This window comes from Zalophus californianus, chromosome 10, assembly GCF_009762305.2.
Source record: "Zalophus californianus isolate mZalCal1 chromosome 10, mZalCal1.pri.v2, whole genome shotgun sequence".
Taxonomy (NCBI): Eukaryota; Metazoa; Chordata; class Mammalia; order Carnivora; family Otariidae; genus Zalophus; species Zalophus californianus.
Genome location: NC_045604.1, coordinates 112119768 through 112132255, shown reverse-complemented (window position 1 = coordinate 112132255; position 12488 = coordinate 112119768). Strand labels below are relative to the sequence as shown.

The following is a 12488-nucleotide window of genomic DNA, read 5'->3' as shown; positions in this document are numbered from 1 at the left end:
GCATGTGTGGCATCCAGACTCAGCACCAGGCCTGACATGGGGACACAGGGCACAAGACACACAGCCCCCGTGGGGCAGGCGTCTCCCAGAATCCCGGCAGTGCAGGCCCCGTAGTCTTGGAGGGCCTGGGAGCCAGGCGGATGACCAGGGGTGCAGAAACACGTGTCAGAGCGCACCATCAGGGCACCATGGGAGGCAGGGGATCCAGGCTGCCCACCTGTGTCCCGAGGGGCACTGGTGGATAGGGCGGGGGCAGACAGGTGCGGTGGGAGGGGAGCAGCATGCCCCTCCACTGCTTCCAGGGGCAGGGGGGCGTCCTACCCCAGCCCCAGAACGGCCAAGGGCCTTCCTCCAGAGGAAGAGACCAGGTTAGGGTGTCCAGGAGGCTGGCGGGATCCCAAACCCCAAGGCACCATCTAGGAACGCACACGTGTGTGTCGGCTGGAGCCCTGGGGCTGGGCTGGGCCGCAGCCCTGGCTCCTCTGTGTCTGGGGTGCCTTGCCGGGAAGGGCTCCCAGCGCACAGGGCTGACCGCTCCCTGACGGCTGGCTCTCGGCCTCAGCAACCACTGTGGCCCAGCCGCACACACGGCTCGCTGGTCCCCCGACCACCTGGGGAGGGGGCGGCACCCACCTTCCAGGCCAGGGGCCTGAGGCCAGAAGGGACACAGAGGCCATGCACGTAAGTGACGCAGGAAGCAGTGTCTGAGCCCACACAGGCCTCCTGAGGAAAGCCCCGGAAAAGGCCCGCCTCACCTCCCGGGCCAGCCTGAGTGGGTGCCGAGGGCCCTGGCCGTGCAGCGGAGCTGGGCGCCAGGCTGGCTGTTCGGCCCGCAGCCCCCCACGCCTCTAACACACTTGGCTGCAGCTCCCAGATGCCGACCAGAAATTAAAAACAGATTTTCCACTGAGCTGGGCTTGGGTTTCACGAATTCCATGACGGTGAGCTCGTGGCCATCCTGGAGAACGCACAGCCAGCGCCCGGCCAAGCAGGAGCCCAGAAGGGGCCCAGCTGTCCGTCCGAGTCCCCCCACGCTGAGGTCTGAGACCTGGAGCACCAGGCTTCACATGGACATGCAGCAGCTGCGCCCCGATGTCCCCACAGGGTACACACCACACTCGCCCTTGTCCTCCAGGAACCACGGGGACAGAGGCGTGGCAAGGCCGGACCTGGGCGGAAGGCCCCGAGGAAGCTCTAGCGGGTCACGCCCCAACCCAGCCCCCACCCGCTGCCCTCTGGGTGCCCGTGCCACACAGGCTTATGGAGTGAACGGTCACACAAGAGCATGGCACAGGGGCTGCCCTCCCCACGGCGAGGGTGTCTGTTTTGGTCCTGGCGTTCGAACACATTTCCCAGCATGACACCCAGAAAAGTCCTCCGCTCCTCCCCAGGCTTGTCTGTAAGCGCCTCTCCACCGGCCACCCCTAGAGACCCAGGCCACAGGCCTCACAGACAGCCCAGAGCCACCAGACGGGCCCTGTCCCATCACTGGGCCAGCCCGAGCCCAGTCCCAGGACACACATCAACCAGGGAGATATGGCTCAGGGGGTGCAGCCTAACCCCAGACTCGGGGGCCAGGGCTGGACCGCACACCAGAACTTCCGTAGCAGCCCTCACGGTAGTCAGGAACCCAGTGGAGTGCACGGGGCCAGAGCAGACAGAACTGGGTGGGGGGCACCGTGGGCCGGTACCCTCCTCAGAGGAAGAAGGCAGTGGCCACTCAGGCTGTGGGCAAGCCGGCCTTACCCCACGCCCTCGGCTAGTACGGGACAGGCCCAACCACCACGGGTGCCTGTGGGACAAAACAGAGCCCCTGTGGTCGACACCTACCCCTCACAGCCCACCTGCCTCTTCTGTGGGGACCCTGGCCTCAGCCAGCTTCCTCTGGGGAGTGGAAGGGGCCTGCCAACTGAGGCCCGAGGGGGGCCGTTTGTGTGTGTGCACGAGCCCATCTGGGCACCTAGCAACCCAACCCCTGGGCAGGGGGGCAGTGGAAAGGGGAGTCTCACGAGGGGCCCCGCACAGCCACTCTCCCACAACCCACCCGCCCCCTGCAGGCCCTGGCGCAGCCTGGGCCCTCCACCTGGTCCTGCTCCTGGGGGCACACCCCATACCCAGGTGCCTTCTCTGCAGCCCTCCTCCTGCCCCTGATATTGGCCTGGAGGCCTGGCCTTGACTGAGACCCACCAAAGTCCGCACAGCCCCATCCAGAGCATGAAGCAGACTCGCTGTCTCGGCAGATGTGTGCCACGGACGCCCCAGGAGCCCTGCTGGGCAGACGGCAGACCCGATTTGGAGGGCATGTGCCATCCCATCTCTGGCAGGGACCCCAGGGCAGGCCCTGGCATTCATGGGCCCCTCCTTAGGACCTTAGCTCAGGGCACCCTCTGGACGGTGGCCCCCACCAATGACAGCGTGAGTGGCTCCCTGCTCTGGGCAACCGGGCCCAGCATGGCCCATCAGAGCCCCACCACACCGAGCTGCCATGGTCTGTCTGTGGGTCTGAGTCCTCACCCTCCCCAAGACCACGAGAAGCTCCGCAGAGCCATGCGAGGGCTGTGTGTGTGTCCTGGCCCAGCACAGGGCTAAGGGCAGGCACTCCTGGGGTTCTGCCACAACTACCACCAGCCTGGTCACATGCCCCAGTCCTGGGGCGGGGGTCATGGGGGGAACTTCCCATATCTGTGACCCAGTCCCTGGGCTGCGGATTTGGTTCCTCTTCCCCAAAGACTCAGCAGAGCTGCCTGGGGGGAGGGGGCCCAGTCCCAACACCCACTGTGCTCCCCAGAACCAGCCCCTGCTGGGGGGCCCAGGAAGTCTCTGCACGGGGGCTGCTGTGTCCACGGAAAGGGAGGGTGGCAGGCTGGACCAGCAGCCACCGATGCTGGCTGGCCAGTGGCCTAGACTCTGCGCCTAGAGCGGCCATGACCCCCACCCCGAGGGCCACTGTGTGGCCGCCCAGAGAAATGCTGGGAAAAAGAACAGCAGGGGCCCCTCTGGCAGCGCAACTGCGGCCCGGGCTAAGAGCCACAGCGCAGCCTGCCCAAAGCCTGCCCAAGGGCCCCTGGCCGGGGCCAAACAGCTCATGTCCCTTCCTGCCCGTCCCCTGCGCAGAGCACTACAGCACTGGGGACACGGGCTCCTCACCACCTCCCCAGACCCTTGAAAACCAGGCAGAAGGATGGGGCCCGATGATGCTGACTCCACAGCAATGCCAAGTTTCCCATGACCTCCCCCACCCACACTGCCACCAAGGTGCAGACCTGGTCACAGAGGTAACCAAAGGCCGCGCCCCCAACCCCCTCCCCCGCCAACAAGGAAACAGTCCATCTGTTCCACAGGGGCTACCCTGTCCCCCCACCCCTGCATCCCCAACGTCCAGCTCCTCAGCTCTGTCCGTGCACGGGGTACTCTAGAAGCTTCCGCCCACTCCTCAGTAAGCTCTGTCTCATTTGGTGTGTTTCTGTCACCTGCAGCCTCAGCATCCTGACTGTCACCATGGGACGCTGACCAAGCGTCAAGAACCAAGGGCCAACAATAGGGTCCAAAAGGCAGTGACAATAAGGGCGCACGGTGTGAATGTAGTTTTAAGTGACACCCACCCCACAGGACTCTGCATGGACAGAATCCAGCCAGAGGGGCTTTTTGGGGGTTTTTTTCACGCTTGTTCCTATTTTCCAAATGTTCCATGAGTGTTTATCAGTTTTGTAAATGAGAAGACAGGCGACCCACACTTTTCTGAACCTCTGGATCAGTGAGGAGGGTGAGAACAGGGCTGGCCCACCCACAGGGCACGGCTGCTATGCCACCACCAGCCTGCAGTCAGGGACGCGACTGAACTTGCTGGAGTCTGTGGTCATAGCTAGGAGACCACTGGCCCCCGACGGTCATAGGACCCAGAGCTCAAAATGCCCTCTAAGCAGACACCAGATCTGGGTTCACGCACCTCCAGGCACAGAGTGCTCACTACATCCCAAGGCAGGACATTCAGACTCCTTTATTTGGGGCTGAGGCTCAGGCTTCTCTCTGCCTCAGGGCCTTTGCATGTGCTCTTCCTGATGCCAGGAACTGTCTTCCCCAAGGTCTATGCGTGGCTACTTCAGTCTTATCTTTAGGGTCTCAGGACGTTCACGGCCTAGCTGACACCCTCCACGGCAGGCCTGGTAGCACCTCCTCCAAGAAGCCTTCCCTGACCACTGAGCTCCTAAAAGCCCTGTCCTGATGCCTCTGGCACCTCATAGCTTCCAGCCCACCCCCACCAACCCCGAGTTGGCAGAGGGAACAAGCACCGATAAGAGAGGCTAAGGGCAAAGGGAGTGAAGTTGACTTCTGTCTCAGGACGCAGGGGTGTGGAGAGGCTTGGGAGGGGGAGTCATGAGGGCTGGTGGGGACTGATGGGGCAGACACCCTGAGGGAAGCCCAGAGAGATGGCTGGTCGCACCCAAGGTCACACAAGTAGGAAGCAACAGAGCTGGTGCCCGGGCCCCCACTCTCCAGCCTGAAGAGGAGGCTCCGGGACCCCTGCCCAAAGCCAGGACAGGCCCTACCATCACCAGAGCAGGCTGGCCTCAGGCCACATCAGGCCCCACACACGGGGCCCAGCCGGCTCCACTCAGCCGTGATGGCCACTAGGGAGTCTCCTCCTTCCTCTGGGCCTGCAATCCTCCTCACTGCCCCCCCCAAAAATGAGAGTCCCCCCCCCCACTGAGCCACCCCTGGTGCGGGGAGCTCTGGGCCCAGCCCCAGGGGAACCAGATCAGCAGCCCCTCCTGCCAGGCAGATGGCGGGTGGGGTAGCACAGAGCAAACTCCAGAAGCTTCTCTGCCTCCTTCCAGTATCTGCCTTCCCACAGATCCCATCGGCCCCCACACAAACCACAGTGGCACCCTCCCTGTAATCTGTCCATTCAGCAAACCTCACGGGCCCCCAAGAGATGGATGCAAAGGCCGTGGGGCACCTCCTCTCCAGGATGGCAGCCTTGGGAACATGGGAACCTGAGACCCTCAGCCCCAAGAGAAATGCCATCCTTGCTCCTGCAGAGGCTCCAAAGTCCCCAGTGGAGGACCAGCCAGGACCCTGGGAGCCCTCAGAATCGCCCTGCGTCGGCTCCTAGCCCCTGCAGGGGGCCGGCAGAGGGGGACCCCGGAGGCCCCCACCCTCCCACGACTGACTCTGGCTCCTACCATCTACTCATTATGTGATTCTGAGCCAATCCCCTCTCTGAGCCTCGGTTTGCTAATCTGTACAATGGAGACGATCATCCTCCTCTCCCAGGCTTGTGTGAGAAAGGGCTGGTGAGAGACAGCCCCACACAGTGTCCCAAAACGGCCTAGCTCATGGGGTTTTCCAGTGGATTTTACCAGGGCTCCCAGCAGTGGATGGTGGGGGCAGGAAATAGCAAAGGCTGGTCTCCTCATGCCACACACACCCCCTCTTCCCTGGACTGAGGCCCCACTCGTCCCCTGGGTAGTCCAGAAGGCAGAAGGCCTCCTCCCCAGTTGGACCCAGCCCACATGGGGGGGTACAGGGCTGCCAGATCCGGTAGCCCAGGTGGGGGCCTGCGTAACAGGCTCCCAGGCCAAGAGGGGGTGCCTGGGTCAGGAGGCTGAGGGCTCTATCACCCACCAGAGGGAAATGGGATGGGAACAGCTGCCCCCCAACCGCAGCGAGGAATACTCCACCAGGGGAGACAGGAAGGGGCTGCAGGCCATGGCTCGCACTGACCCACTGCCCAGCCATGCAGGAAAGGAGCTCTGTCTATTGCAACCAAAAATGGAGCAGGGGCACAGGGCCCTTGCACCCCCCACTGCGACCCCACGAAAGTGGGCCAGCCCAGATTTTGGGATGTGACAATGAAGGATCAGAGAGCTCAAGTGCTCGCCTAAAAGCACCAGCACAGGAGGGCAGGGGCAGGATGTATGTCCAGGCCTGGCTCATTCTACAGCCCCCAGCCAGGAGCGGAGGCGGCGGGGGATGGAGACAGGCTGGTTTCCACGCCGTGAATTATTCAGTGGCTAATTCTGCTCCGCAGAGAGGAGGCAGGAGAGTGAGTCAGAGCCCTCCCACAGCGGAGGAGGGAACAGTACTCACAGAAGCTGGGGGCAGACACCAGGGACCTCTCAGCGGCACAGGGCCCTGCAGGGAGTCAGACTGAGTGGCGGGGGGGGGGGGGGGGGGGGGGCAGCCACCATTCTGGAGGCCTCCACAGGCTGTAGGCATCCGCCCCTCACTCACTCCCCACAACGTATCCCAGGAGCCCCAGAGGGCAGGGGGGGCAAGCAGCCGGCCCAACCGAGGTTGGCAGCATGGCAGGTGCAGCCCGCAGGCCAGCTCTGTGCGGATCCCAGACACCCCAGGTGGCCCCAGGGGCAGCCCCAGAGCTTCCCAACTGATAACTGGCAGAGAACTTCCTAAAGTAAAGCATGGCCCCTGGCCTGCGGGTGCCAGGGAACGGACGTGACAGAGCCAAGACATAAGGAAGGCCCCGGGGAGCACAGAAGGGTGCTGTTCCCACACTGGTCAGCACCCCAAGGCTGGGCTTCTAGAATGTGGGCGTCGAGTTTTATAAAAATCTTGCTGTCTCTGGGCATGCCTGGGCAACCCCTGGCCCCCTTCTAGTCTGCTTGGAAACAGATCAGCAGGGCTGGGGGAGCAGGCCCGTTGGGGAGAAGGCTGCAAAGGCTTCCACTGCTCCCCACTCTGCCCAGGCTCAGCCCCTTTCCAGCCTCCCTGACGGAGGCCCACCTCGGGTTCCTGTGGCCGGGCCTCCCTTCCTCAGGGGCTCCTGGCAGGCCAGGTGTCACTGCACCTGGCCATCCAGCAGGGGGTCACTGCGGGCCAGAGAGGGCTGGCATCTGCCCAGCTCACTCACCCACCAAAATCTTGGCAGGGCATGGGATTCCCCAGCTTGGGGGGGGGAGGAGGGGGGGAGGAATCCCCTCCCGGCTGCACCCTGTGCTCTCAGGTATCAGCTTGGTCTCAGAGCCCGGGGCTCCTCTGGGCTGGGGGCTGTGCAGGGCCCCAGCTCAGGGCTGCCCCAGGTGCTGGGCAGGGGCCTGGGCTGGAGCTGACAGCTGGCAGAGGGGGCTCCAGGGAGGGAAGTGAGGAGGCTGCACATGACCCCAGAAAGGAGGGCCTAAGTGACACCAGAGGAGGAAGCTAGAATCTGCAGGAGGGCCGTGGACCCTCGATGCAGGATGGGGGTCTTTAGACGCTCGTGGAGGGGAGCCCCAGGACGCAGGAGGAGACCCTGGAGAAGAAAGGGGGCTGTGACTCACAAGAAGGCAGAGGCCGTGACCCTCCAGGAGGATGGGGGCGACGGCGACCCTCGGGGAGGGGGACCCCCGAGACCCTCGATTAGGGAGAGGGGTTTCGGGAGTCTTCAGACCTTCGAAAGGAGGGGCCGTGACCCAGGGCCCTGACCCCCGACCCGGGGGGGGGGCGCGTCACCTGCTGGTAGTCGGTGTCCTCGGGCCGGAACTGGCTGCTGGTGGTCTCCCAGCGCAGGTCGAAGTGGGGGAGCCGGTGCAGGAGGTTCACCCACCAGGGCGCCGCGTAGCTGACCCCGGCCATGGCGGGCTGGCCGTCTCGGGCGCGTGCCGCCGCGGGGCTCCCTCGCTGGCCAGGGGGCGAGGGGTTCAGGGGTCCGCCAACCCCCGCCTGGCCGCCCGCATCGCCCGCACACTCCTGGGCCCGGCCCGGCCCGGCTCGGCCCGTCTCGGCAGCGCTCGGCTCCGCTCGGCCGCCCGCGCCCGCCGCCTCTTTGTTCGCCGCCGCCGCCGCCGCCGCCGCCGTCGCCGCCGCCGCCGCCGCCGCAGCAGCCGCCTCCTCGCGCCCCCGCCCGCCGCCCGCCGCCCCGCCCTCGCGCCGCCATTGGCCCGCCGCCCGCCGGCCCCGCCCCATCCCCCAGCCCCGCCCCCCTCCGCCATTGGCCCGCCGACCGCCGGCCCTGCCCCTCTGTCCGCCGGCCCACCGCCCGCTGGCCCCGCCCCCCCGCGCGCCCGCCCCCGGTCCCACCATTGGCTCGCTGGACGAGGCTCCGCCCACCAAGGGGGCCCCTTCCCGCGGCCGAGGGGCGCAGTCTCTCCACCCGCAGGTGGGGGCGGGAGCTGCAACCCTGGGAGCACGTCCACTCGCCTAGCCGTGCTTCTCCGGGCGCTCGCTCGTTGGCTCGACCATTGCACGTTCCTTGAGCTTCTGCGGGGGTCGGCCTGGAGGGGCTGGGCCGGCCTCCCCCGCACGCAGCCTGTGTAGCCCGCAAGCCTGTCTGTCAAATAACGATGGTCTGGACTCACAGCCGGACTTGGTCATCGATGGCTGTGTGATCTTGAACAAGTTACATATGCTCTCTGTTCATCAATGCCCCTGTCTGTGAAAGGGAAGTACAATGAGTCTAAGTGCTCAGGACATCAAAGCGTGACCCAGTAGAGTGTGTAAGGGGGTGGACGCGTAGATCCAGTCCCTGCCTGGCCAACCCTTGTGGGGAAGGTGGCGTCTTCTGTTAAGACAGTGCTCTGTCCTGGCCTCCTTGAGCCTGGAAGTGAAGGCAACGGCCAGGGAGGGCCCAGCGTGGACTTTGGAGCCACATAGCCGCACTTCCTAATAGGCATCATCATGCTTATTAAAGTCGAGCTGGGAGCCCCAAGAACAGAGGAGGCTGGAAATGCTCTAAGTACTTGGCCCCGGCTCGCCCCTCTCTCTGCACCCCAGGGCAGTAGGTTCATATCATCTTGGCTCTGGCTTGTCACCACCCTGCGGCATTATTTCTGGACCTCTTGCATTCTGAGAAACAGGTCCTTCCCTACACCTGGGACTTTGCCACCTACTTTGCTCTGGCTCAGCCAGCTCTGTGGGCAGACGGGCCCCTTCCGGCAGGCTGGGCCGGGCTCTTGCAGATAACTGGGCAGTGGCTTCCCAAAAGGCCTGTCCCTCTGCTCACCTGATTGCCCTGACTTGTCTGTTTTCTTGTAATAAAGCTGGGTGGCCTCACTCAGCCTCCTGCAAAGGCCTGTGGGCATAGGAGAGGCCTTTGCAAAACTGTGGTTTCTACCCTCGGGATTATTTAGGTACCACCCCATTGGGGAATAATGGCCTGGCAGAAAGAGAGAGGTCATATTCTCCATCCCTAAAGGGCATAGTTTCTGATTATAAGCAGCAGGTCACACAGCCACAGACCCCCTGCTTCACCCCGACTCGCATGCCCCCAACACCAGTGTGGCCGGCCCACCAGGGTGCCCTGGAGAGGCATGGAGTCTATGAGCTCTTTTCCGTGTTTCTAGAAGCCTCCAAATATTGTGCATTTTCCGCTGATAAGGCCAGAAATCCTGACCCAAACATAGGAAATGATAACGCAGCTGTACTGAGTTGGCTTGTGTGCCCCCCCCCCCAGAAAAGATATGTCCCTGTCCTAACTCCTGGTGCCTGTGACTGATTTTATCTGGAAATAGGACCGTTGCAAATGTGATCAAGTTTTGAGGTCATACCAGATTAAGGAGGGCCCCAATGCAATGGTGGTGTCTTCATAAGAAGAGGGAATTTGGACACGTCAGCTAGGAGATACAGAGACACAGGGGGAAACACCGTATGAAGACAGGAGCAGAGATGGGGTTCCTGCACCCAGAAGGGCAAAGGGGAAAGGGAGAATACGGGGTCGGGGGGGAAGGGCACAGGAAGGCCTGTCCCCACCCCGCCCTCCGTGGGTCTGGTGGCACTGGCTCGAGTGACAGTGGTATTTCCTGCCTGTCCTAGGTGACTGTGGCCAGACTCTGGCCCCACTCTACAGATGGAGAAAGTGAGGCCCAGGGCCCAACCTTGCTCTGGAGGCGTGAGAATCACCACCCAACCAAGGAACAAAGATTCAGCCTTGTGCTGTTGGCCAGAAATGGAATGACCTGAAGGAGGGTCCTAGTGGGCCTAGAGGTCAGGGAGGACTCAGTCTGCTACTCAGGGCACCGACCAGGGCGCCAAGGGACATACTTTGAGTGACTCAGCAGTGGCTCAGGAGAAGGCAGCGGATGAGGAAACAGCTAGTCGTCTCCCAGCTAGGAAAACAGCTGGGGCATCCCCGGGGGGCGATAAGCTGCTGGGCATCCCATCCCCTCTACCATGGGGGCCCGGGGCCGGGAGCCCCGAAGGCCTCAGCACGGCCGGTCCGTGAAGGCGAGGAAGATAGCGGGCAGTCCCCAGCTGAGCAGCCCGGAGCCAGGCGCCCCTGGAGTGTCTACACCCACCGTGTCCTCCGGCCCAAGGCCAGGTGCCCTCATCACAGAGGGGGAAAGGGCAGGAGAGAGGGGTTTCAAGGCTCAGAAATGAAGACACTTATTCCTCATCCACACAGGTGGGAGACAGATAAGCCTTAGTGTCCTGTATTTGAGACGGGATTAACACCCGTCGCATGTCCTGCGGAGGAGGCGTGGGGGAGGCCGTGTCTGGAGACCGCATCAGGAGCCGGGCTCCCGGGTGCACTCCGTGAGTGGGCACCATTCTGGGGCTCCCAGGACTTCACCTCCAAGCCCTGAATCTCTTCTTTCCCCTGTTCCTAAGTTAACTTTCCCACACGCCCATCTCCGATCCTCTGTGAGGCTTCGCCTTCTCGGGGCTGAAACGGGCAGAGTCATGCGTAGCTCAGGGGCCGGTGAGAAGCCAGTAAGACGACCTCGCATAGCAGCACTGTTCTCGACAGCCGAGAGGCGGAAACCACCCACGTGTCCATCCGCGGGTGGACAGATGGGGTGCAGCCTCCCAGCGGGGTATTCTACCCAGCCATGGAAGGAATGAAGCACAGACTCACTCTACAACGTGGATGAACCTCGAGAACGTGACGCCGAGTGACAGAAGCCAGACCCCAAAGGCCACGTCTCGTGTGATTCCGCTTCTAAGAAACGTCCAGAGTGAGCAAACCCCTAGAAACCGAAAGTGGACGAGTGGTTGCCAGGGGCTGGGGTGGCGGGCATGGGAGGAACGGGGAGTGACTGGTTATGGGTGTTGGGGTTTTTGCTCGGGGTGATGGGGATATTTTGGGAAGAGAGGTGGTGGCTGCACAACATTGTGAATGTACCGAACGCCACTGAACTGCTCACTTAAAAACGGTCAGAATCATTATGCAGATCCTACACACGCACACAATACGACTGCAACCCTCCCGCCCCTCCCGCCCCTCCCGCCCTTCCTTCCTTCCTTCCGGTGAAGTCAAGTTTGTGAGTGAAGGACAGAGACCGGGAAAGCTGCTTGGAAGCATCTGGTAGAGGCATCTGGAAGGGGGTGGGAGGCCAGGCCAGGCCAGAACTCCCCAGGCTCCGTGTCCCAGGCCAGGAAGGTGGCTGGGTTGACGCTCCTGAATGGCTGTCCCAAGACCTGTGGGCGCCAGGAGGAAGGCCAGGCAGGGCCGGGTCCCCAGATGCTGGGGCGGAAGCCAGAACAATGGCGTCCCCCGCGTTTGGACCCCTTCCCGAGAGGTTCACATTTTCCATGGAGATAGCACTCATGAGAACTGGCAGGGAGAAGAGAAAGCCAGCGGCCGGGTTTCCCTGGCGCCTGCTGTGATGTGGCTGGGTGACGCTCCCCTGCATGGCCAGCCCCACGCCCACTCCCTGCAGACACCTGGCTCCTGGGTCCTGGCCCACGGGAAAGCCTCGGGAGCACTGCTTTCAAGGTGGCCCGGTGGAGAGATGCCAGCTGGTGTGGTCCCTGAGGGGTCCACAGAGCGAGCCGAACACAGACCCAGCCAGAGTGAGGAGGTGAGCACCCCTCGCTTGTCTGGAACCACCTCCCTGGCAGCCTTGCCCATCCAGAGAGCCCCGGAACCGATACATCAGCAGGCATGGCCTCTGGCAGCCAGGGATCCCGGCCCACGTCCCAGCATACAAGCCTCGTCTTGCTCAGGGCCTCCTTACTCCGTGCCCAGTGTGCAGCACTGACAGGGCTGGTCTCCCGGCCCCAGGCTGATATGAGAGAAGACTGGCACCCAGATGGAAAGGAATCACGGAGACACCCTCCCCCCGAGGTGGGGCGAATTTCCCCACAGCCCCTCAGCCCAGCCCCTCAGCCCAGCCCGGCAGCGAGGTCTCACTGCAATGAGCATTGTGCCAAGAATCACGGGAGGGACCTGGGGCTCCTCTCGGGCTTGGTCCACCAACTACGAGCCCTTTGGAAACCCGTGTCACCCTCGGGGGCTTTATGCTCGCTAAGCCCTGCGTCCCCGTTTTACAGCCGGAAAGACGGAGGTTCCAAACCGCAACCCTGGCTCATCAACAAGGCAGGAAGCTGCGTTCACTGGCTCTCCTCATGCAAGGAGCGAGATTACATACAGGACACAGCACAGCCATCCGCACAAACACGCCGGGCCGGAGCCAGACGGCTCATCTTTGCAGCCCACGAGGGAACCGTCATCACTCCCCCATGTTACACACAAGGAAACCAAAGCCCAGAACATGAAGCTGCTCGCCCTGAGTCCCAAGCCAGGAACCTGGAGACAGCATTACCCTCGTGGC

General features: G+C 63.1%; 1 protein-coding gene across 2 annotated transcripts in view; it reads right to left on the bottom strand.

Annotated features, from left to right (window-relative positions):
• The window catches only part of TTYH3 (tweety family member 3), a 30056-nt gene extending 22277 nt beyond the window's left edge, over positions 1-7779 (bottom strand). For both annotated transcript variants that reach the window (XM_027613121.2, XM_027613122.2), the window contains exon 1: positions 7450-7779. In XM_027613121.2, the coding sequence (XP_027468922.1) occupies positions 7450-7572 (123 nt within the window). In that variant the 5' untranslated portion in view covers positions 7573-7779. The remainder of the gene's footprint in view (positions 1-7449) is intronic.
• Between the last annotated feature and the right edge of the window lie 4709 nt (positions 7780-12488).